This window comes from Musa acuminata, chromosome BXJ1-5 (assembly GCF_036884655.1).
Source record: "Musa acuminata AAA Group cultivar baxijiao chromosome BXJ1-5, Cavendish_Baxijiao_AAA, whole genome shotgun sequence".
In the NCBI taxonomy this organism is placed as follows: Eukaryota; Viridiplantae; Streptophyta; class Magnoliopsida; order Zingiberales; family Musaceae; genus Musa; species Musa acuminata.
The window spans coordinates 37,370,308-37,393,253 of NC_088331.1; the positions used below are offsets into that span (position 1 = coordinate 37,370,308).

The 22,946-nt window shown below is 40.5% G+C and overlaps 1 protein-coding gene across 9 annotated transcripts in view; it reads right to left on the minus strand.

The window, feature by feature from the left end:
- Positions 1-59: 59 nt before the first annotated feature.
- LOC135586092 (ABC transporter C family member 13-like) overlaps positions 60-22,946 on the minus strand; it is a 135,705-nt gene continuing 112,818 nt past the window's right edge. For 7 of the 9 annotated variants that reach the window (XM_065183714.1, XM_065183711.1, XM_065183715.1 and 4 more), the window contains 8 exons: positions 19,778-19,876; positions 19,525-19,617; positions 19,297-19,407; positions 19,064-19,225; positions 18,698-18,885; positions 18,337-18,526; positions 9,873-10,040; positions 3,072-3,419 (listed from right to left, as the gene is read on the minus strand). In XM_065183714.1, coding sequence (XP_065039786.1) covers positions 3,339-3,419; positions 9,873-10,040; positions 18,337-18,526; positions 18,698-18,885; positions 19,064-19,225; positions 19,297-19,407; positions 19,525-19,617; positions 19,778-19,876 — 1,092 coding nt within the window. In that variant the 3' untranslated portion in view covers positions 3,072-3,338. Of the gene's footprint in view, positions 364-756; positions 1,135-3,071; positions 3,420-9,872; positions 10,041-18,336; positions 18,527-18,697; positions 18,886-19,063; positions 19,226-19,296; positions 19,408-19,524; positions 19,618-19,777; positions 19,877-22,946 lie in introns of those variants that run through there. The other 2 variants (XM_065183713.1, XM_065183712.1) reach the window with 2 other exon arrangements.

The following is a 22,946-nucleotide window of genomic DNA, read 5'->3' on the forward strand; positions in this document are numbered from 1 at the left end:
TGGAATTTGGCATGGCAACAAAGGAGAAGAGGCTGGCAATTTGGACCCACACTGTGCATGAGAAATTATTGGAGCTTCACGTGCATGACCACCCTCTCACAGACACAGACACACACACACACACACACACACACGTCAGCTCAGCCTCTGCTGCTGCTGCTGCTGCTGCTGCTGTCTCACTGAGCTCGCTCACTTGCCTTCATCAAGAATTCCTGTCAACCGTTGGGTACCATCTCGTGAGGTCATCGAAGTAGACATGCTGCATTTGCTGTTCTTCCTCCTCCCCACAGTACATCCCGTGAAGGAGGCTTGCTTCTCTTCGTGTAGATAATGACGATGAGTCGAACACCAACTCAACTCAACCTAAGAATTTATATTGCTGATCATATCTTTCTATCTAATACACATGAATATGAATAATAGGTCACTCGAATGCTTCGGAGACCATTTTATTGTGTGAGAAGGGATTGAGATCAAAAAATCTCATTGATTTGTGGTTGGTACAGATGCAAGCAAGAACACATGGGGAGGGAAAAGAACTAGTGAATGGATGATATACAGATAAAAGCAAGAAGCCAATCATTCTCCAGTGTTTGGCATCCTTTTCCCTGTTAGCAAGCATATATTGCCAATGTAGTGTGTGATATGATGTGCTGAATAGGTGCCTATGTCTCTTCTTGTTTGGTGTAACTTGTGCAATGTGGTTGACAATGTTCCACCCACCTATTTTACTGCAAACTCATGACAAGAAGATACTAATACCAAAAACACCAATTGATTTGAATCATATATTGTTGACTCATTCTTAAAACTTTTGGGTTTATCGGTCATCTAATCAAACTCTTTAAGACAAGATATTATGAAACATACATTAATTAGACTTCATCAAATTCCTCACCGAATGAAAACTAGAAAATAGGGAGGAGGATGTGATGTGCCAATGTCTGTCTCTTGATTTGACAGAAATTGACTTGGCCCATGCATCGAATTAATTCTCCTCCTCTTTTCATGTCCAAGATGAAGCTTTGTTTGTTTGACTGATTATAATGAAGGTCTGAAGACTCTGGGCCCTGCAAGCTGCATCACCTGCGCTTCCATAATTTCTCATGTCCTGCATCATTCAGCTTCCATGTCCTACGATTTACATTTCCAGTGAGCATTTTGCAGACACTAAGCCTATTAAATGCGACGGGTTATCGTACAAAAATTCCTCCACTCTTATTTCTTGAAACCAATTTCCAGATCTTAACTTTACATGCTCCATGTTTTTTACTCGATACAAAAATCATACATACACTAACAACTACAATAATAATAAGATGTAATGTCACAACTATTTATAAGGACGATTCGATCCATTTTATTTTATTTTATTTTATTTTTATTTTTATTTCATTTCCAGGGAGGCACCCTTGAAAACATGAACGTATATAATATTATTGTCTCTCACAAACATGATGTGTGGACAAAAATAAATAAATATACATTCTTTCAAGAAAGAATGTGTATATGCTTGCACTATGAAGATTTGGATCTCTGATGGATAAGGTCAATCTAACCTCACACATGAACACACATATCAGACTGGTGAGAGAGTCATTGGGATGGACTGTGGGGCACAACATTATTCTTTCCACCAAACATACTGGTGTGTGTGTGTGTGTGTGTGTGTGCTCATCAACTAACTGAGTCCAAGATCTTAGACTTGGGGCACATCAGTCATCAAAGTTCTCAAGAATTACTAGCTAAGTTAAGTTTGTCACAGGGCTTAGAAATAAGTTGATAATTAAATTGAGATGGGCCAAACAGGCATATATATATATATATATATATATATATATATATATATATATATATATATATATATATATATATATATATATAGTAGGTGTTCAAATAAAAAAATCATGCTAAATGCAGATCATCTGCAGTTATAATTTTGTCTGATATAACCCTGACATGGGGGCAATACATTCTTATATGCCAATTGATATGGACATTGTCTGTGTAATCTCATGGTGGTTGCACATATACTGTGGTTCTTTAATTTCGAGGATGGGTGCTTTAGGTTGAAGGCTTTGATACTGCTTTTTGATGTGATGGGAAAGCTGTCTTTGTTGCAATTGCTCCTTCCGAGCTATGCACAGAGTTTGTGGAGCTGGCAGAATGAATGGGTTTATCATCGTTTCTCACAGGATGTGATGTGTGGTGTTAATGGGACAATGGGAAGTGAGACAACAGACTGCCACCAATAAACAATATTTGTAATTCCTACTTTGTTTAATTTTTTCCTATAGCGTATCAATCTTATACTTGTTCATAAGAGAATATACATGAACAAGGTTTTATATATATATGTATATATATATATACACACATACATACTAGATTTCATCTGTAAGTTAATAAACTTAAATCTTAGATCCTTATCGGTCTAACTAAATCTTAAAATATCAATAATACTTTCCATCTGTGTAAAAAATGGACATTTTCATCAAAAGAAGTCCGTGGTTGATGATATCTAACTAACTAGTGCAGTGTGTGCAATATCATGACTTGACTTGGTGTAAATACCATTTTATAGTTAGGGCCAGTATATACTCTTTCTTTTTTTTTTTCTGAATTTTATTCCTCAAATTCCTATACCCGATTAGTGACTTAACCACTGATATATAATCTTTGCACATTATGCCATAGACAAGTAGTCTTCCAGAACCTGATTAACTAACTACTTGGGTGTCTGAATTTAGAACATATTCCAGACTGGACTGTCAGGCCCGATTAACCGATATCCTTATCAGCAGCTTTATACACATCGAATCGAGTCTGCAGATGTCCAGGGAAAAAAGAAACAAAACAAAAGGTAATCCAGATTTGGTTTGGGTCTGGCCCAGGCACTAGACCTGATCTTTTATGTTTCTTTCAGATTGTTTATTGGGCTTCGTCCACTAGAAACCTGGACACCTCTAACAGTCGAATAACCTACCTAGCTGTTATTTCAGAACCAGTTCAAATAACCCACTAAATCAAGACCAAATAAGAGGAAGAGAAAAGATCTTAGCATTGACAACTGAAGGAAAGACAGGGAAGTCTCAACTTGATATGAGGATGAAAAAGTAGAGTTCAGAATGTTTCTAAACATTATTAGACCGAGCCTGATACAACAACAGGTCTCAATAAAAGTAGGTAATAAAATATATATATATATATATGGAGCGACATTTCATGTGGCCAGGCAGTCTACAGTATGTGCTCAGTGACAGATAGTGAGTGTTTAGAATATATTTACTACATATAAAGGCAGTGGGGATCCATTAGCTTGAAAGCAACTCACTTGCTTACATGGTAGATGCTTTGACAAAGCTTGAAAATCTGGAGCATTCATCTTTGACAAGATCTCGAGGATTTCCTTGTTCAACCTGCAAAATGAACATTCAGACTAGTTTACCAACTAATAACACTGTAATTTCTTTGAGTAAAACCATCAATTTGAGGCGTCCCTCGTTTTGCAATGTTGAAACGTCAGACTCGCTAGCAAAATCAATGATCAGGGCTATTAGTTAATGTAAGGCGGCAAGTCCTGTTATGCAGCAGACTAACACCTATTATCAAAGTCCTAAAATTAGATTATAAACTTGATGTTACTCAAAACTCCATGTACCACTGAAGTAGGTCTCGTAAAAGATTTGGGAGTGTTTGTTTGCCCACAACTGAAGATGCCTGTAAGTTGTCGTTACAGACATAAATGTTTGGATGCCTGCATGTATATTTGCCACTTGCAGGTACAACTAAGGTAAAGGATGCAATGGGAATGCCTGGAGAGAAAGGAGATGACAATCATGCTGTCTAAAGAAGAATAGTGGGGGCAATGTGTAAGGAGGTAATGCGTCAAAGAATCAAGAGTATCCGAATCTAATTTTGACCACCTACCTTTTCAAACCACATGCCCACTTCTGATATGTAGGAATATAGTTGCACATACAAGTGCTACAAGTGGTTTATTTGCAGGCAACTTACTGCAAAATGACTTGCAAGCAGTCCACTTGTAGGCACCCAACAGCCCCCTTGATAATAAAGGTAAAGAATCATCAATAGGATCTGCGGATCTTGAACCCTTTCATAGTATCAAACCGTAATGCATGTTCCTCAATTAACTTCGAGAAGTCCTTCATGCAACCTACATTTGTCTATTCAAGTCTCCACTAGAAGTCTGCCAAGTTGACACGGACTTAGCTGGTTTTGCCTAAGTCGTGCGGCACCCTTGCGCGTCCGTCCGCAAAGGTCAGCCTCCCCGAAGCCTCCCATTGTCCCTTAGGACCAACAAAAGAGAGAACGGGTTAAAGAGAACGCCTCAAACGGGATCCACAAGCAAACATGTCCGAAAAACACTTCATAGACAAAGCAAATTACAAACAGACTTTACAAGCTCTGAACAGTGGCACAACAAAGGGTAAAATGGTCCATTACAGACCGAAAAGCTCTCGCACGTGTCCACATGACACAACCTTTATTTACAAGCCTAAAGAGGCCACCAACCCAACTAAAATGGGACTTATAAGCCTTCGGCTGCCCCTTTACATTCTGTACAAGGCATGAACATGCCAAACGACACGGACATACATAAGCATTACATCAAACACCTTGTTTAGAAGTTTGTCCGTGACATTCTCCCCCACTTATCCCTTCGACGTCCTCGTCGAAGCCTTTGTGAACACTGTAACTCTTCGCCTTTGCTGAGTCTTCAATCTTCTGCTCCAGCTGCAATGCGCCTCCTGGCTCCCAGCTGCTCGCCGCTGCTGTTTTTTAAGTAGTCGAACCTTTGATCCGCCATGCTGCTTCAACTCGCCAATGACTCTGACTCTGGTGTGGGGTTGGCTGAGTTGTGTTGATCCTCGTTGATTCCTGCGGATCCACCAAATGAAGGAAAAGACCATTCTTACTGCGCCAGTTTCTCAAAATTTCCACATGCTGCTTGAACTGGGTGGATGCTTGTTGGAGCTTTAACGAGCATCGCCTCACAAACTTCTGAAGTTTTAGGTCCTTCCTCCACAAAATCTGCTCATTGACTCTTCTTTCAGTTAGTTGTCACATCCAAGTAGGTTCGCATCACTTCCGCTTTCGATTGGCATTTCGTTGGGAAATGAAGCGGACAATCTACTCTCAGTAGCACTGATCACCGTTGGTGAGGATTTGACAACTATTATCTTCCATTATCTTCGAAGGGTCTTTGAACTTGTGCAGAGCTCCTCTGCTGGATAGATAAGAGAACTGGGGTACTCGGTTTCGCCCATTCTCTTAAGAGTTGAGAAGGCAAAGGTTACTTGACTTCGCCCGCCTCCTCGAGGTTGTACTTCATGCATCGAGCTGGTTACTGGCCTTCGCCTGCTCTTTGCTCACACTTCTGAAGCACTTGAAGTGTTTGCACTCCTTGCGTTGAGTTAGCTACTGTGATTCACCTTCTCAATGCCATTGAACTTCTGAAATGCAGGAAGTTTTCACCCCAACTTGGAGTAATTCTCTGATAGATGAGGTCGCCTCTGGGATTGTACCGTCTTCTCCATCAACCCTGCTGCCTACTCCACTGAGTAGCAAAGGTACAGCACCACGTACTGCCTGCTTCGTTCCTTGGTCGTGCACTCTTGCATGACCCGAAGTCCTTCACTTACGGCTATCTTGATGAGAAACTTGTTGACACCGGTCTTACGAAGTTTCTTGGCCTCTGCCCTTCAGCCTTGTCTCGGTACTTGGAGATTGCCTCTGCATGCTCCACCTCCTCGGCCCCTTTCACGACCAAACACTCTCCCTCCATGAGAGTAAGGGATCAATGACCTTCACGGAAGTCTCGCCTCTGCGGTACCATGGCGCTGCCATGCCCATGGCACTACTATCCGTCGCCTCGCATCTCCATCCCTTTTCTTCACAATCAGTAGATATGCCTCCGTGACACTCCTCCGAGTCCACCTCCATTCTAACTGATTGCTTGATTTTGGGTAGCTAAGTCCCTCTGGACTCGTCGTCGCTTCCTCGCCCCTTTCGACCCCCTGCTTCAACACCTCTGTGTTCTCTAAGCAGTCTGTTTGATCGATGGAGAGACAGACTGCAACTCCCATGCATGGCCTCTGCCATCACGTTGTAGGGTTTGCACCAATCCTGTTCTCCTTAGCTTCCTTGGTAGCAACGTTCGCTTACTCGGCCTTGTCCTCTGACTTGCCGGGCTACCTTAAGCGAATATGAGCTCTGGAGCAGTCCAACTCTCCAGCTGCTTCGATCATACCTCTGCATGATCAAGTCCCTCCCATGGAACTCACTGGTACTTGCATTCGAACTTTTCCCTTAGTGGAACACAGCCCCCATATGCTGATGACCAAGGTTTTCATCCGATGCAAAATTTGATGCACGCCCGGAAGACCCGCCTCTACGGTACCATGGCCTTCACTCCTTGAATCCATAGCCCTTCTTGCCGTCGTGTTGTTCACCGAAGTGGAGCTTCCAGTAGCTCCCGATCATACCTCCATATGATCTCATCCCTCACGGGACCATGTCGTGTGTGTCGCATTGCCACGAACTGTTCCACCAAGATCCGCTGCACCATGTCGCCTCCTGGTGACATCTCCATTGCATTCTGATCCTTGTGGAATAAACTCGAATTGTGAACCCTCCATGTGTGGCCTCTGCCAATACATCGCAGGGTCACCTCCATCTTCGATTTTGTTCGCTCCTTTGGCAATCGACCTTCATCCACCCACTCTTGGGTCACACCTAGATGAAGCACCGCTCTAGGACAGTCCGTCGCCTAGTAGCTCCCGAAGTCCACCGACTTCACTGTAATTTGTGCACCATTGTCTGGATCCTGGGCCTCTGCCCCTACCAGCACAATCTCCGCTGCACACTGCTTCCTTCATAGCAACTCGAATGGCAACACTGTGGCATATTCTTCAAGAGTACCTGCCTCTGCGTCCTCTTGCCCCGTGCTAAGGCCTTTTGAACTCAACTTCGCCTCCGCAAATTGAGTCGCCTTAGTTCCTCCATCAAATGCTCCTCCGAGATAAGGTGCATGTGCCCCGAAGCTCCCTTCGTCTTTGGCACCATGCAAGATGAGTCTGCTCCGTCAGAATGAAGGACCCATGGAACAACATGATCTTACTCTTGCCTCTACAAGAGTTCATGTCCTTGACCTCTGTCTAAGGAAAGCACTGTGCCTCTACTCCATGTTCCAACTTCTATGCTGGCTCCCTTCAAGCGGCTTGAGTACTTCGCCAAGTTACACCCAAGTTGCTCCGCTCCTCGTTTTTGCATTGAGTCGATGGTGGCTCTCGCGCCCACCATTCCACGGGTCAGCCCTCCCTTGAGTCCGATCTCCACATCGACTCCAAGTGTGCCTTCATTTAAGTTGCTTTAGGTCGCTCCCCCACTTGATCTCGCAATGCATCCACCAATGCATTCTCTCAAGCGAGATCATGCGACGACTCCTCGCCGCTTGCTCAGTCCATCGAGCTTCGTGGAGTTGTTGTTTGTTGAGGTACTCCTCCTCAACATGTGAGGTCCGTCTCACATGATTCTCCCTCTGGAGAGCCGGGACTTATCCCTCCTGGATAACTGTCTCATTGGAGCAACATCTTTCTTCGTTTCGGAGACCACCATCCCCTTGGACTACTCCGATCTGCTGAACAAACTGTGCATTGTTCTGCCTCCTGCAAACGCACTTGCTAGATTGCGACTCCCCGTCAATACAGCCCCCACTGCACCCCTCAAGGCCTAGCAACATGCTGAACTCATTGCACACTTCAGCCTCCTACGGACGTATCCTTCGCATGCCGAAGAGAAAGTTTCAATGCTCCATGGCGCCGAGTCTCGACCGCCTTGGGATGGCCACGAACAATCCATCGTCCGCATACAAGCCCATGCATGAGTACCGAATTCTTCGAGTTAGCAATTCCCCTCACCTCTGTGAGCTTTGCACAACTCTTTCGGTCGCTGAGCAACTCATTCCACTTTGCATGGTCTCGTCCTTTTGCCAAGCGCCTCGCTTGCCTTGAGCACCATCAAGTAAAGTTGTCAACGTTGAGCCGTAGCTCAAACTCAGCCATCCCAACCTTTGTGCGCTCCAAATTCTTCCAAGCTTGCCTGTTCTAGTGGTGCCTCTTGCGCGAAGGGTTGGCCATTCCTCTGAATGCCAAGATCAGATGCCCGCTCCTCCGAGCGACTCTTTTCCCTACATCTCCATGCCCGTTTTCCCTCAAACGGTCGCGCGTGTGCTAACTGCCCTCAACGCAGCCCAGCTAGGTCCCCCACGTTTGCATGTCAAGTGTTTCTATGAGTGCTTGTCCCGCTCTGATACCATATGACACGGACTTAGCTGGTTTTGCCTAAGTCGTGCGGCACCCTTGCGCGTCCGTCCGCAAAGGTCAGCCTCCCCGAAGCCTCCCATTGTCCCTTAGGACCAACAAAAGAGAGAACGGGTTAAAGAGAACGCCTCAAACGGGATCCACAAGCAAACATGTCCGAAAAACACTTCATAGACAAAGCAAATTACAAACAGACTTTACAAGCTCTGAACAGTGGCACAACAAAGGGTAAAATGGTCCATTACAAACCGAAAAGCTCTCGCACGTGTCCACATGACACAACCTTTATTTACAAGCCTAAAGAGGCCACCAACCCAACTAAAATGGGACTTATAAGCCTTCGGCTGCCCCTTTACATTCTGTACAAGGCATGAACATGCCAAACGACACGGACATACATAAGCATTACATCAAACACCTTGTTTAGAAGTTTGTCCGTGACAAAGTGGCAACAAAGGTGCGGTTTGCAGTTAATCACAAACCAACATATAGTAACCACATTTAGCACTGAAACCAACCAGATAATTTTGGCAAAAAACTTCGAATCACTCTATAATGATCTCCCCCAGATGCAAATATTTGACAAGCTTAATCATTTATAGCAGAATTTATCGTGAATCACGAGAGCCAAAATAGCATCAACAGAGGTTGACGACGAATAGATGTATGATATAATAACTAACCTGTTAACCACTGGCCCAAAAATCTTAAGCAAAAGTTAAAACTAGTAGACCACCCTTGCCCTATAAACCAATTCAAATTTCCTCCTAATATTTGACATGGAACTAAATTGGGGTAATCTCTATTCTCTACCGGTTAAGGTTTGACATCCTTGTGGATGCCTTGGAATTGAACCCTAATATGGTACGCATGAATGGTGTCTTCATGTTGTCATGTGCCTTTACCCCAACCCAAGGACAACCAATTTTCTACTTGGATTCATCCCTCATCATGCTCAATATCAGGTCTCTCCATTGCCATCTATTGGATGTAATGTTTTAAAAAAGCATGCAAAAATTTGCCAACCATTTTGAACTTATTGCTGAATTTATGACATGTAGCTGATTTAATTGCATAGACATTTAATATAAGCATATAATTGTTATATATATTTATTATATGATATGCAACCTTGATGGATCGTCAGAGTAATATATGAAATATTAATAAAAATGTATGAGACAGAAATAAAAAATACAACATATTTCTTTAACGAAAATAAAAGTTGTTTTGGTGACCAAACAAGCATGGCTTGTCGAATCTAGGACATGTAGCAGATTTAATTGCATATACATCTTTAATCTAAGCATATAATTGTTGTAAATCCTTTGTAGATCCTCTGTAAATCCTGAGTATCTAATGCAACTTTGATTGATTTTGAGACTAATATATGAAATAGTAATAAAAACATTGTGACACTGTTTGGCTACCAGAATTTATCATTTTCTGAAACATAAATGTTTGAAGTATGAACTTATTTGATGCCAAGTTATCTGAATATATTAGGTGGACAAGGCTATCGCTTACCAGAATCCCATGATCAAGCACTAAGATAAGGTCCATGTTCAATACTGTAGAAATGCGATGTGCTATTGTGACAACGGTTGTGCCCTTGCACTCATTGGAGATCGTACTTTGTAGAATCAGTGCTGTTTGAGTGTCAACATTTGCTGTGCATTCATCCAAGCAAAGTACCTGCAAAAGGAATAATTTGTCTGTTCAGCAATACTATAAGAGGGGTCAATTACAAAGAAAGTATAAATTCACTAAAAGATGCATTGTCAGAACTGTGTGCTGTACTATACACACCAGACTATACAGAAGTAACACAACCATTTCCTAAAACTTAGAGCCAGTTGTATCTCAGCCTGAAGTGCTATCTTCTCATGTAATTTATTGTAAATAACCTCATACATAAAATTCAAACAAGCATTCATTTAAAAAGTCTTATACTGGTGATAGCTCAAGAATTTTAATCTTGAACCTGCTATATGCAATTACTTGTGAATGTCGTTCCACATCCAGTGGAGATTCATATTAACTGTAACTTGTTATCACTTTATCTATAGGACAGATTCTTTTGAAGAAAAGTATATCTATAGGATTAATTATCTACTGATAATTATCCCATGCAACAATGAAGCAGGATTGATTGGTGAAGGCCTCTTTATCTGATCAAATCTGTATCTGCTGATAGTACATTTTTTAAAAATTGTTAATGATACATGCACATAAGTATGCTTTACCATATATACCCTATACAATCAGATACAGCTGAATTTGTTTAGGACGACTGTAATCCATTAGGGCTACAGCCCTTTCATTTACACCTTCAGGATGCTGAAATCTGTACTCTTATCTCAAGATTGCAGCCAATACAGTATCACTCATCAAAATTCATGATTTTCCTTGAATGCCAAAAATGGATATTTAAGCTCCAAAATTTGTCATTGCAGAGTATCATCTAATTTATCAATGTCCATAATCATATATGTGTCCCTACTTGTATGTTTGGATTCCCCCATGATATCCACCTCACGTTTTACTGTCAGTAATCTGATAAGAAAGTTGCAACTAAGGACAACCTTACAAAGCCCTCCAATTCAACATTCCATTCGAAGCCTGGACACAACCTCTATTCTCCAGACTTGAGTTGCAGCCTCACTTTAAGTTGAGATGGGTCAGGTATTGATTGACTGGACCACTAGTACAACTTTTATTATAAACATTCCTTTTAATTAATTAACACTATAAGAGTTCAAATTCAAGTTTGAACCCTTTCCCAAAAGCTTAATCTATTGTGATAAGTAGTCATCTAAGGTCGTATATACTAGAGAAGATTATAAGTTCGATTGCTGTCTCATCTTGTTATTATGCCCAGTGCTTAATAGCCTGTGTATGGGCCTCTTCGTGAGAAACTTGTTGTTAGAACCCTTGCGGATTCTAAACTTGTTGATCTCTTTAGGGGATCGGCCTCCTTGGAACTCTATAGGGGTTCCTCCCTCCAAGTCGCTGCTCAAAGGCTACAGAAAAGATTCATCTATTGCTTATGAAAAGAGGAGGAATACATGGCTATTTATAGGGCTTCTAAACCCTAACTCCTAATATGACTCCTACTCAAGACTCCTACTTTTAACCAACTCCTAATAAGACTCCTACTCAAGACTCCTATTCCTGAACAACTCATAATTCTTCTCTAAGAAACAACCTCCTAACCCTCGACGGCCTCTTCACCTCTTTAATATGGGTCGGCTTAGGTAGGTTTTACATGAATGTCCCTCTCAATTAGGACTCTCCTAGCTAGAGTCCTAACAGACCCGCCCTCTTCAAATCAACCTTGTCCTCGAGGCTGACGATTCATGAATTCTGATAATTTGATATTCAAGTCGTCATAGTTCTCCCAAGTGGCATCTTCCGTTGGTAGGTTCGCCCACTGTATTAGCACTTCAGTAGTGGGTCGTCGTCGTCGAGTCACGATCCGTCGATCAATAATGGCACTTGGTTGGGTCTGGAGTTCTCCTTGGGTAGTCATATTTGATGGGTGGCTTTGGGCTGTCTCCAAGCACCTATTTATAACTTTCGTCTGGCCGTCGGTTTGTTGGTGATATGCTGTACTCCTTTTCAATTTAGTATCCTGCATATGGAATAACTTTGTTCAAACTCTGCTCGTGAAAATGCAAGTAAAATTTGTCACAAGCACAGTGCGTCCCTTATAGCGTAATTCTTTTGAGTCTCAATTGTAATAAGCCACGGAGCTTAGTGCTTCCTCCAATTTTTTTATGATCTTACTGGTCTTCGGATCTTCCTACCATTCCCTCTTAATATCCTTAAGGAAGTCACTAGTCGAAAGTGAAATGATCAAAAATTCAGCTTGCTTAGGTAGCCGTGAAAGCGCATCTGCAACAACATTCTCTTTCCCCTTTTTGTAAGTTATTTCATAATCATATCCAAGAAGCTTTGTTACCCATTTTTGCTGCTCGGGGGAAGATATCTTCTGCTCCAAGAAATATTTTAGGCTTTTATGGTCGGTCTTGATTTGAAAGCATCGCCCGATCAAGTACGATCTCCACCTTGTTGCTGCGTGTACAATGGCGAGCATCTCCTTATCATATGTTGATATGTTTTGATGGAAGGGAGATAATGTCTTGCTAGTGTATGTGAGTGGTCAACCATCTTGAATGAAAATATCTCCAATTCCGACTCCAGATGCATCGGCCTTAATGATGAAGGATCGGCTGAAATCTAATAGTACTAGCACCGGCATCATCGTCATGGCTACCTTAAGTTTGTCGAAGGCAGCGGAGGCTTTGTCCGACCATTGGAAGGTATCATTTTTCAGTAGAGAAGTGAGTGGTGCACTGATCTTTCCATAGTTTTTCATGAACTTGCGATTGTAACCTGTTAAACCGAGAAAGTCACGTAACAATTTTATGTTCCTCGGGGTTGGCCAGTTCTGCATTGCTTCTATTTTGGAGGGGTCCACCGTCACACCTTCCTCTGATATGATATGCCCAAGATATTCACCTTTTGTTGAAGAAAGCAAAAATTCGTAGTGGTCATTGTGTGTTTGAAAGGCGGTTTTCGGTATGTTTTCTTCGCACACTCATATTTGATGATACCCAGATCGAAGGTCCAGCTTTGTGAAGATTTGTGCTCCCTTTCATCTAGCAATTCATCTACTACTGGAATAGGGTATTTATCCTTAATGGTTATCCCATTGAGAGCTCGATAATCAACGCATATTCGTCATGTTCCGTCCTTCTTACGTACAAGTAGCACCGGTGAAGAGTAGAGGCTAGAACTTGGCCGAATAACTCTTGTTTCGAGCATCTCTTTTATAATCATTTCTATTTCATCCTTCTAGAGATGTAGATACTAATATGGCCAAGTATTTGCTAGAGATTTGCTTAGAAGAATCGTTATATAATGATCATGCCGACGGGTAAGAGGTAGGTTGTGCAGTTCGTCAAATATATCTGAAAATTCAGCAAGTAAAGGAAATAGGTTTGGATCTTCAAATTCTATTGGCTCTCCCTTAGTTTGCTGCTCAAGTTGTACCAAAAAGCTGCTGCATGATTTATACAAAACCTTCTCCATTTGTTGTGTGCAAATCGTCGTTACGTCGCCCTTACGTTTCCCGTGCAGTATCGCCTGTTTCTCCTTACTGTAAAATTTCATAATTAGTTTCATAAAATTCCAAGAAACATCACCTAATGTCGTCAACCATTCAATTCTGAGTATGGCCTCATGATCATCAAGAGGGAGGAGGAAGAAATATGCAATTATCTCTTGGTCCTGCAGCAAAAGTTTCACTCGCAGGCGCCTACGATCATACTTCAAAATCCATCCATCGGCGACCTTAACGTCAAACCTGCTGCAATTCTCGATAGGTAAGGCCATCTGGACAGCAACCTTACTGTTTAGGAAGTTATTAGTGCTGCCCGTGTCGATGAGAACAGTGATCGGTTGTTGTTTGAGAAGGCCTCCAACTTTCATCATTTGCGGGTTTAAGTAGCCTGCTAGTGCATGTATCGTAACTTTGATCAGTTATGGCTCTTCTTCTACATCTTCTTCATGTTCAAGGCTCTCTTCTGGAAGTTCAATGGCCTCTTCTTCTACTGGTTCAATCATAAGAAGTCTCCCTTTACTACAGCGATGCTCATGGCGCCACGGCTCGTCACAGTGCCAACATAACCCCTTCGCAGATCGCTCCCGAAGTTCTTCTCTTGTCAAACTTTTTGGTACAGGGACTCGGTTGATAGTAGGGGGGGCTAAGGGCTTCGATATTGCTGGTTGGGAAGCAACCCTAGTCCTCCGGGCTTCATGGTTCAATCGCTCCTCTTGAAATCGTGAGAAAGAGATGGCTACCCTAAGCGTGTACGGTTGTCGCGCTTTAACTTCTCCCCGGATCTCCGGCTTCAAGCCCTCAATAAAGGTCCCCAATAGCTATTTTTGAGACCAATCACAAGTTTGATTAGATAACCTTTCAAACCTGGTTTGGTACTCTTGAATGGTGGAGGTTTGTCGGATCTTTACTAGTTGTCCGTCAATGTTCTCGTAATCGATTGGTCCGAAGCGGATCAGCAATCCTTCTTTGAATTGTTGCCATAAGAGGATTCCATGAGTGTGTTCAAACCAGTCAAACCACTGTATGGCATCCCCTTCAAGATGTATAGCTGCAATTTTCACCATAGATGCATCTACGGTTTTGTGGTACCGAAAATATCGCTCCGCGCACGAGATCCAACCAATCGGGTCTCCTTCCCATATAGGGAAGTCCACTCTCATGCGTGGATAGTTGGGGTCGGTCATAGAGCCTCCCCTCTCTTGGAAGTTATCTCTTCGGGCTTGGTGCGATTGGTTAGAGCTCTCTCCTTGACATGATTTCTTCGGGCTTGGTGGTCGGCCCAAATTAAGTTTGGTAAAGAGAGTCTGAATCTTATCCTCCATTCACGCCTCGAAGGCTTCGAATTTAACATTGATTACCTCCTCAGATGCCATAGTATATACCTCCAAATCTGTGATGTTAAGATCTCTCTTTTGTTGTCGGGTTAAAGGCATATATATGTTGAGAGAAATGATGGTTAAAAGGGTTGGTGGATTGGTGAATGTAGGCTACGATTTAGGCTTGTTTTGTGGCTGTTTTGGGTGCAGTTTGAGGGTGTGATTTGGTCGAGTCGAGTTTTTAGCAAAGGTTTGATAAAAATCAATGGAAGTTTGCTGTAGAATTGTGTTATCGTATAAGAGCAAAATTATCGTCGAAGAAACAGCGGTTTCTCGATGAAATTTCCACCAAAAACTTGAGAAATTTGAGGAGAGAATTGACAGCAAAATCTCAGTTTATATGACAGCAAGGATGTCCAATTTAATCAAGAAAATTTTGGTAGTATAACAGCAAGGAAATTGGTGCAAGTTGCGATAGCAGAATTCTCGTCGAAAAATTTCAACGGTTTGTGACGCAACACAAAATCGTTTTTAAAGATGAATTCCTCAATAAATCAATCTTAGATGGAAGTCAAGATGATCTATGAAATGTATAAGAAATTTCATTCAAAAAAGATTGCAAATAGATGGGTTAAGGCAACAATATGCGGCTGGAATTTTCTGCATCATAGATTTTCAAGTGTAGCAGATTGGACGTAAAAGATCAGTGGTTTATATTGAGAATTTTTCGACGAAACCAAAGGGAAATCCACTGTTAGGAAGTTTCAAAACTATCATAAAAATTTCATAGAGATTTGGACAGAAAAAATGTAGTAGCAAGATCAAACAAACTGTGCTATGCGGTTGGAATTTTACAATGCAGATTTTCAAGTATAACAGATTAGACGTAAAAGATCAATGGTTTATATTAAGAATTTTTTGACAAAACCAAAGAGAAATCTGCTGTTATGAAGTGTCAAAGCTATCATAAAAATTTGGTAGAGGTTTGGATAGAAAAAATGTAGTAGCAAGATCAAACAATCTGTGCTATGCGACTAGAATTTTACAGTGCAGATTTTTAAGTATAGCAGTTTAGACGTAAAAGATCAATTGTTTATATTGAGAATTTTTTGATAAAACCAAAGGGAAATCTGCTGTTAGGAAGTGTCAAAGCTGTCATAAAAATTTCGTAGAAATTTGGATAGAAAAAATGCAGTAGCAAAATCAAACAGACTGTGCTATGCGGCTGGAATTCTGCAATGTATCTTTCGTCATAGAGATGAAAACTTTGTGACGAAAAGTTTATACAGCAATATAGGAACAATTTTTTTTTTGGATTTTCGAATAAGGATAACTAAATTGCAGCAGCAGTAAGGTAGGAAATCAGAACCTGTTGCAATTCACAGGGAGATCAAAGGATGATCCACGGTGGTGGAGATGACGACGGAATTTGGTAACGATCTTTTAAGCAATTATGGGAATTGCTTTAGGTGGTTGTGGAGGGCTGATGGATGGCTGTGGAAGGGTAGCGAGACGCCAAGAACGCTACTCTGATACCAGGTGTTAGAACCTTTCCAGATTCTAAACTTGGGGTTGATCTCTTTAAGGGATCGGCCTCCTTGGAACTCTATAGGGGTTCCTCCCTCCAAGTTGTTGCTCAAAAGTTGCAGAAAAGATTCATTTATTGCTTATGAAAAAAGGAGGAATACATGGCTATTTATAGGGCTTCTAAACCCTAACTCCTAATATGACTCCTACTCAAGACTCCTACTTCTAACGAACTCCTAATAGGACTCCTACTCAAGACTCATATTCCTGAACAACTCTTAATTCTTCTCTAAGAAACAACACCCTAACCCTAGCCGGCCTCTTCACCTCTTTAATAGGGGTGGGCTTAGGTAGGTTTTACATGAATGTCCCTCTGAATTAGGACTCTCCTAGCTAGAGTCCTAACACTTGTCAATCTTTGACTTGTGTCATCTTACACTTGGGTCTGAGTGTCAAAGCTTAGTCTGTAACGCATGAGTTTAAATGTAAGTTTGGACCTTTTTTAACAGCTTAAACTTACAGGAAAAAAGTCATTAAACGAAAATCTTATCAAAAACATGTCGCTATTTCTATGTTCTCCACTTTCACAAGCTTTAAAATTTAAACTGCTCAACTCTTGTGATTCCTAATCAAAGATAACATGTCTTATCAGCAACAAACATAAAGGTCAGTTCTGCTGATTTATTTTGTTACAACACACTTTGCAAAAATGCATAAACGTTAAACCTATAATGCCCTTCCATTTCAATGGCATTTAAGACATTCCAGGACAAGAATTACTATGCCAATCAGCAGGAGTTGACATGTATTATGTTAGAAAGGTAATAACATGTGTCATGCCAGAGGTGCTGACATTGACTCAACCAAATTTTGACCAGTGATGGTTGATATAGCGATGTGCTAACTGGCAATGACACAGAATCATGCTATGGTAGAAAAGTTGAAAGCAAGATTCTAAAGTTCAGTCAGGAACCTATACCAGCTTTAGGTGGACTGGTTCGGCATTGGTATGGTGGGATGTATTTTGTGTTGGTATAATGGTTTGCTATAAACTGCACGGTTCGGCATGGTTTGATCGGTATTTACTGGTTCCACCATTGATAGATACACAGACCAGATCAGCCCAACAGGATGGTTAGGTCTAGTTCTATATGTTTTTTTTTTCTTTTAACCCCATTGATCAATACATGGACCAGTCTAACTGGACAATTTGGTCTGGTTCTATATAAAAAAATTTTTTGGTTCTTTTAACCCCATCAAGGTTCAGCTATGGAGGCAACTCCTTGATTAGCTGTCAGACCAGTAAATATCACCATGTATCGATTGGTACAGCAACTATTTTAAACATTGGTCCGAAACAACACTGTGCCATAGGCGGACTGGTTCGGTATTGGTATGGTGGGACATATTTTGTGTTGGTACCATGGTTTGCTAAACTGCACGGCTCTGTATGGTTCGGTCAGTATTTACTGGTTCCACCATTGATCGATACACAGACCAGATCAGCCCAACAGGATAGTTAGGCCTAGTTCTATATGTTTTTTTTTTTTTTTTCTTTTAACCCCATTGATCGATACATGGACCAGTCTAACTGGACAGTTCGGTCTGGTTCTATATATATATATATATAATTTGGTTCTTTTAACCCCATCAAGGTTTAGCTATGGATGCAACTCCTTGATTAGCTGTCAGACCAGTAAATACCACCAATGTATTGATTGGTACAGCAAATATTTTAAACACGGGTCCTAAACACCACTGTGCCATAGTACAACAGTCCCTTACTGCAGGAACTAATAACTAGTACAAATATGGCAGGAATACACATTAATCAGAAATAAAGTGAAATTCTGGAAACTAAAAGAATAAGAGAAACTACAAGAAAATGATTGGGTGAAAGCACTCACATTTGACACTAATTAGTATCTAAATCAAGAAATATAGGACATTGATGTTTGACATAATATTGATATGATAACCTTAATATTTGATACTTGATAGTCTTGAATTGGTGATATACCTTGGAGGATTTAATGATTGCACGTGCAAGGCATATAAGCTGCCGTTGGCCAACTGAAAATGATGTTCCATTTTCTTTAACAATGATGTCAAGTCCACCAGCTGTTTCTACTTCTTCTTTGATATGGCATTTTTCAAGAACTTCCCAGATTTTGAAATCAGGAGTCATACAAGAAGGATCTAGATTTTCCCTGGAGCATGAAGAACAAATTGTCAAGCCACTGTTTGAGACTGATTTGATGAGATTTTCTTAGGCATATAATACATCTCCATTGCTGATCCATTTACAAATAAAGAACCACTCTTTATGAAGGACATTTTGAGAAATATAAAGGAATAATGAATTTCTTTGTTGTTCTTACCTTAGAGAACCTTCAAATAAGAATGGGCTCTGAGGAACTACTGCAAAACGCCCACGAAGCTCTCTAGCAGCAATGTCAGCAATGTCAAGACCATCTACCAGTATGCGTCCATTACAGATGGGTGTAAGGCGGAAAAGTGCATTAAGTATGCTAGACTTTCCAGCTCCTGTTCTCCCAACAATTCCAACCTAATATGAAAGAACATAAATCATTTTAATAAAAAAATAAAACAGGTAATGGGAGGGAAAATAAGATGCCAAATGTGATCAAGTCTCAGAATAGTCCTGGAACCTGCATGATTGACCAATTTTATATCAACTGTCAGTGTTATATATCGCTTCACTAAATCCAAAAGACAGCACTAACCTGCATGCCTGATGCAATACTGAAAGAAAGATCATGTAAAGCAGCTGGCAATGATGGTTTATATCGAAGGGTGACATGTTCAAATTCAATCTGTCCTTGCATTGGCCAATCTGGAAGCAGAGCTTGGGATGCTTGAAGTCTTTCTTGTGGAATATCCATGTACTACAAATAATTTGAAGTGAATTACTGACTTCGAATACGTTGATGGATCATATGAAAAATGATCAATTTACCTCAACAACTCTCTCAACAGAAACCATTTCCTTTTCTGTCTCAGTAAAACTGGTAAGAAAACTGCTCAACAATGAAACTATTGGTGCTGCATAAGATAGGGCCAATCCTACCTACAACCAAATAATTGAGATAATAAAAATATGAATTATCCTTCACACTTATATACATAGATATTTCCATCTTAAATAAAATAGGGAAAAAGAACAATTTTCAATTTGGAGACTTACCAAACCAGGAGTACCAAGGCTCAGTGGAAAATCATGTCTGGAACCAATGACAGCCATCACACCAATAAATAAAATAATGGATGCTGCCAATAACTGAAAAAGAAAAGACAGGTCACTGATTCCAACACTTACAAAAGCTAAACACATCACACATCCAGGAGGCATAATTGTCTCAGTAAAACGTGGTGGATTAAATTAAAAACTTTACATGTTAGAACAATTAGGTGCAAATGAAAAATAAGAAGACTAGTACTTGGAGGCGCAAAGAAAGCCACAAACTTGCTGTTTGCTCAGAATACGAGGTTTGCTGATACAACCGAACATGTTCCAGGAATCTGGCCATAAATATTTCCTGCCATTTACATCATTAGCAGCAATATGTGCATCTTATGAAAAAAGATATCTTCATAATTTTATTAGTTAAAGGTAACTGAGAAAAGTAATCAAATCTCTTTATAAAATGCTGGAGCAAGAAGTTGCCTTATTTCTTCTAGATAAAAAAATTAATAGAAAAATTAGAAATTTAATTAGAAAACTTTATTAACTGAAATTCAGAATGTACCACATGGTTATGCTCGTTAAGCATTTAAACAAGGCACATACATAGCTGCATGCAAGTACAATCTTTCAAAAGATATCAAGCATTTCATGTGCCCAAGAAGACAAAAGGAGATCCAAATGTCATGTAAAATGCACTTAATGCTAATAAACCCTGTTGATGAAATTTGGTTGTACCAAAGAACAAGAGGTTGCTGCTACAATAGCTCAGTATTCTTCATAGCAAAGTCAAGGATGGGGATTGTTTGTTCCTTCCCAACCATTATCATCAATGTTCTATAAGGAACATTAAACAATTGTCTTACTTTGGAGTTCAAGAACACTCGCACTACCTTTGCCCAGTGGCAATAACCTTGGCTCCAGAAAAATTGAAAGATGTCATCGATATCAAGGATTCAAACACTAGTCAAATCACTGCATACCAACTGATATTTACTGAAACAACCAAAAGCTGGTAGCTGATTATATAGCTTAGAACTGGTTATTATTCATTTTTTGGTGATATCGAGTGGTACAGGGTAGTACATTGGTACCACATTTGTCTTACAAGGTGTTGAAACTGATATTGGACAGAGATTTTAAAACTTGATCCATATAACAAGGAATCCCTCATGGAAACCTCACCTTAATAGTACTCTTCAGGGATTTTTAAAATGGTTTTAACTCAAAGATTGAGCGTCATATAACAGACGACTAGCAATCAGTGCAATGGCTGAAAAATGAAAATAAGCACAGCAGAACAGAAAATGAAGATGAGAACTAGCGCCCTCAGAAAGTGAGAAAAACCTCCAGCAATATTTATTCACGGTCTGGACAACAAGCATCATCTTTGCAGGTATCTCAAGCAATATGAACTTATTTTTATCAACAATCAACACCACTACAATATATGAACTTCTTATCTGTATCAACACCGCTACAAGATGAACTTCTAATCTGTATAAACACCACTACAAGATATAAACTTCTTATTTGTATCAACAGCACTACGTAATCTGATCATTCTAAAAAAAAAACTATGTAGAAGAGTATCCAATGTTATCAAGAAATCCCTCTCCAATATCATATCTTGCTTCACTTTTGTAATATCCCATTAGTCCCACATCGGAAGTGGGCAATGAGTATGATTGGCTTATATGGGTCTGATGAGTGTACTACGTTAACTCCCGCTTAAGCATTTTGGTCCGCGGTTGAAGGACAAAAATTGAGTTATTGGCCAATTAGCTCATCAGACTCGGGTCGTGACATTTGGTATCAGAGTCGACCTAGCATTTGGACAGGGTGAGAGGGCTCGAGTCGGAAAGGGTTACCCGTAGATGGAGTCAGAAAACTCATCACGGCGTGAAGCCACCACTGAGTTAAACCTCACATGCACTATGCTAGGGTTCGATCTGGGTTATGTTGGACCTTGACGAGGACGTCAAGCTAATTGAGTTGGGGATATTGTAATATCCCATTAGTCCCACATCGGAAGTGGGCAATGAGTATGATTGGCTTATATGGGTCTGATGAATATACTACGTTAACTTCCGCTTAAGCATTTTGGTCCGTGGTTGAAGGACCAAAATAGAGTTATTGGCTAGTTAGCTCAGACTCGGGTCGTGACATTTGGTATCAGAACCGACCTAGCATTTGGGCAGGGTGAGAGAGCTCGAGTAGGAAAGGACTACCAGTTGGCTCATCAGACTCGGGTCGTGACAACTTTGAAAACATTTTTGCTCATGAAAAAACAATAGTCAAGTAGTTTCACACATCATAAGAGTGAAAGTGTACCCCAAGAGGAAAGATACCCACATTTGGTGGCTTAGTGTTAAATCTTTTTCTTGCGCCAAATAGGGAAAACAAGCAGAGAACGATAGAAGTTATATCTTGGTTCTCAAAAAATAAGTCAACAAGGAACAAAAGAAAGAGAAGTGGTGAATAAAATCAGAAAATATGAACAAGAGAAGAGGCAAACGAGCTGCAGCACTGAAGAAAAGAGAGCACAGTACCATGCAAATAACTGAACTTCCATACTGATATCTAATTTAGGTTCAATTAAAACCAGACAAAAATTGCATCCATTTTACATCAACTTTCTGGATTTTGTTTTTATTATAGGCAAATGTGCATCAAATTTTATAAGAATTTAACAGGTTCAGTGGTTAAAGATGGATGACTCATGTCTATGTTTGTTGTTCTTTCTTCTATTTCTAGGTTATAAGACACATTTAGGTGTTGGTCATTCAGAAATCTTGTGTGAAGACCAAGAAGATCAAAGCAAGAATGTAAAGGTGTTTTTTGCATCCTGAAAAGTCTTCACCAAGTCAACAAATATTCCATGCCAAAAGAATATGGATATGAAGTATGGAGATCAAGGAATACTAAAAGTCACTCCAATTACATCTGCATATTAATTTTGGGGTTAGCAAACACGAGCAGCTTTACATCAAACTAGTTAGTCTGGTGATGCATATCCGGATCTTTTTCCAACAAGCCAAGGGGCCAAACCCTCACTATGGCACTATGTGTGCCAGTTGTCCTATTCTCAGTCCATCCTCCATCCGTGACGATCTACCACCAGCTACTAGGATCTGAAGCTTCCTAGTGGAACTCAAGACGAAAAAAATAAAAACACACACACACACACAAGGATCTTTAACAATAACAATGACTTTTAGTGTAAGATGTGAGAAATATTAAATCATATTTATGAACTAGAATGGACCTACAATAGCCCAGTTTGCATTTTCCACTATGCAAATTTAATGCTCAAAAAATTTGAAGATCCCTGCTAGCTAATGGTGCTTGTTCTGTGGAATAGACATTATTCTCATTTAAGATCCTTGGCAAATTTTAACACATGGATAACGACACCATGTAAG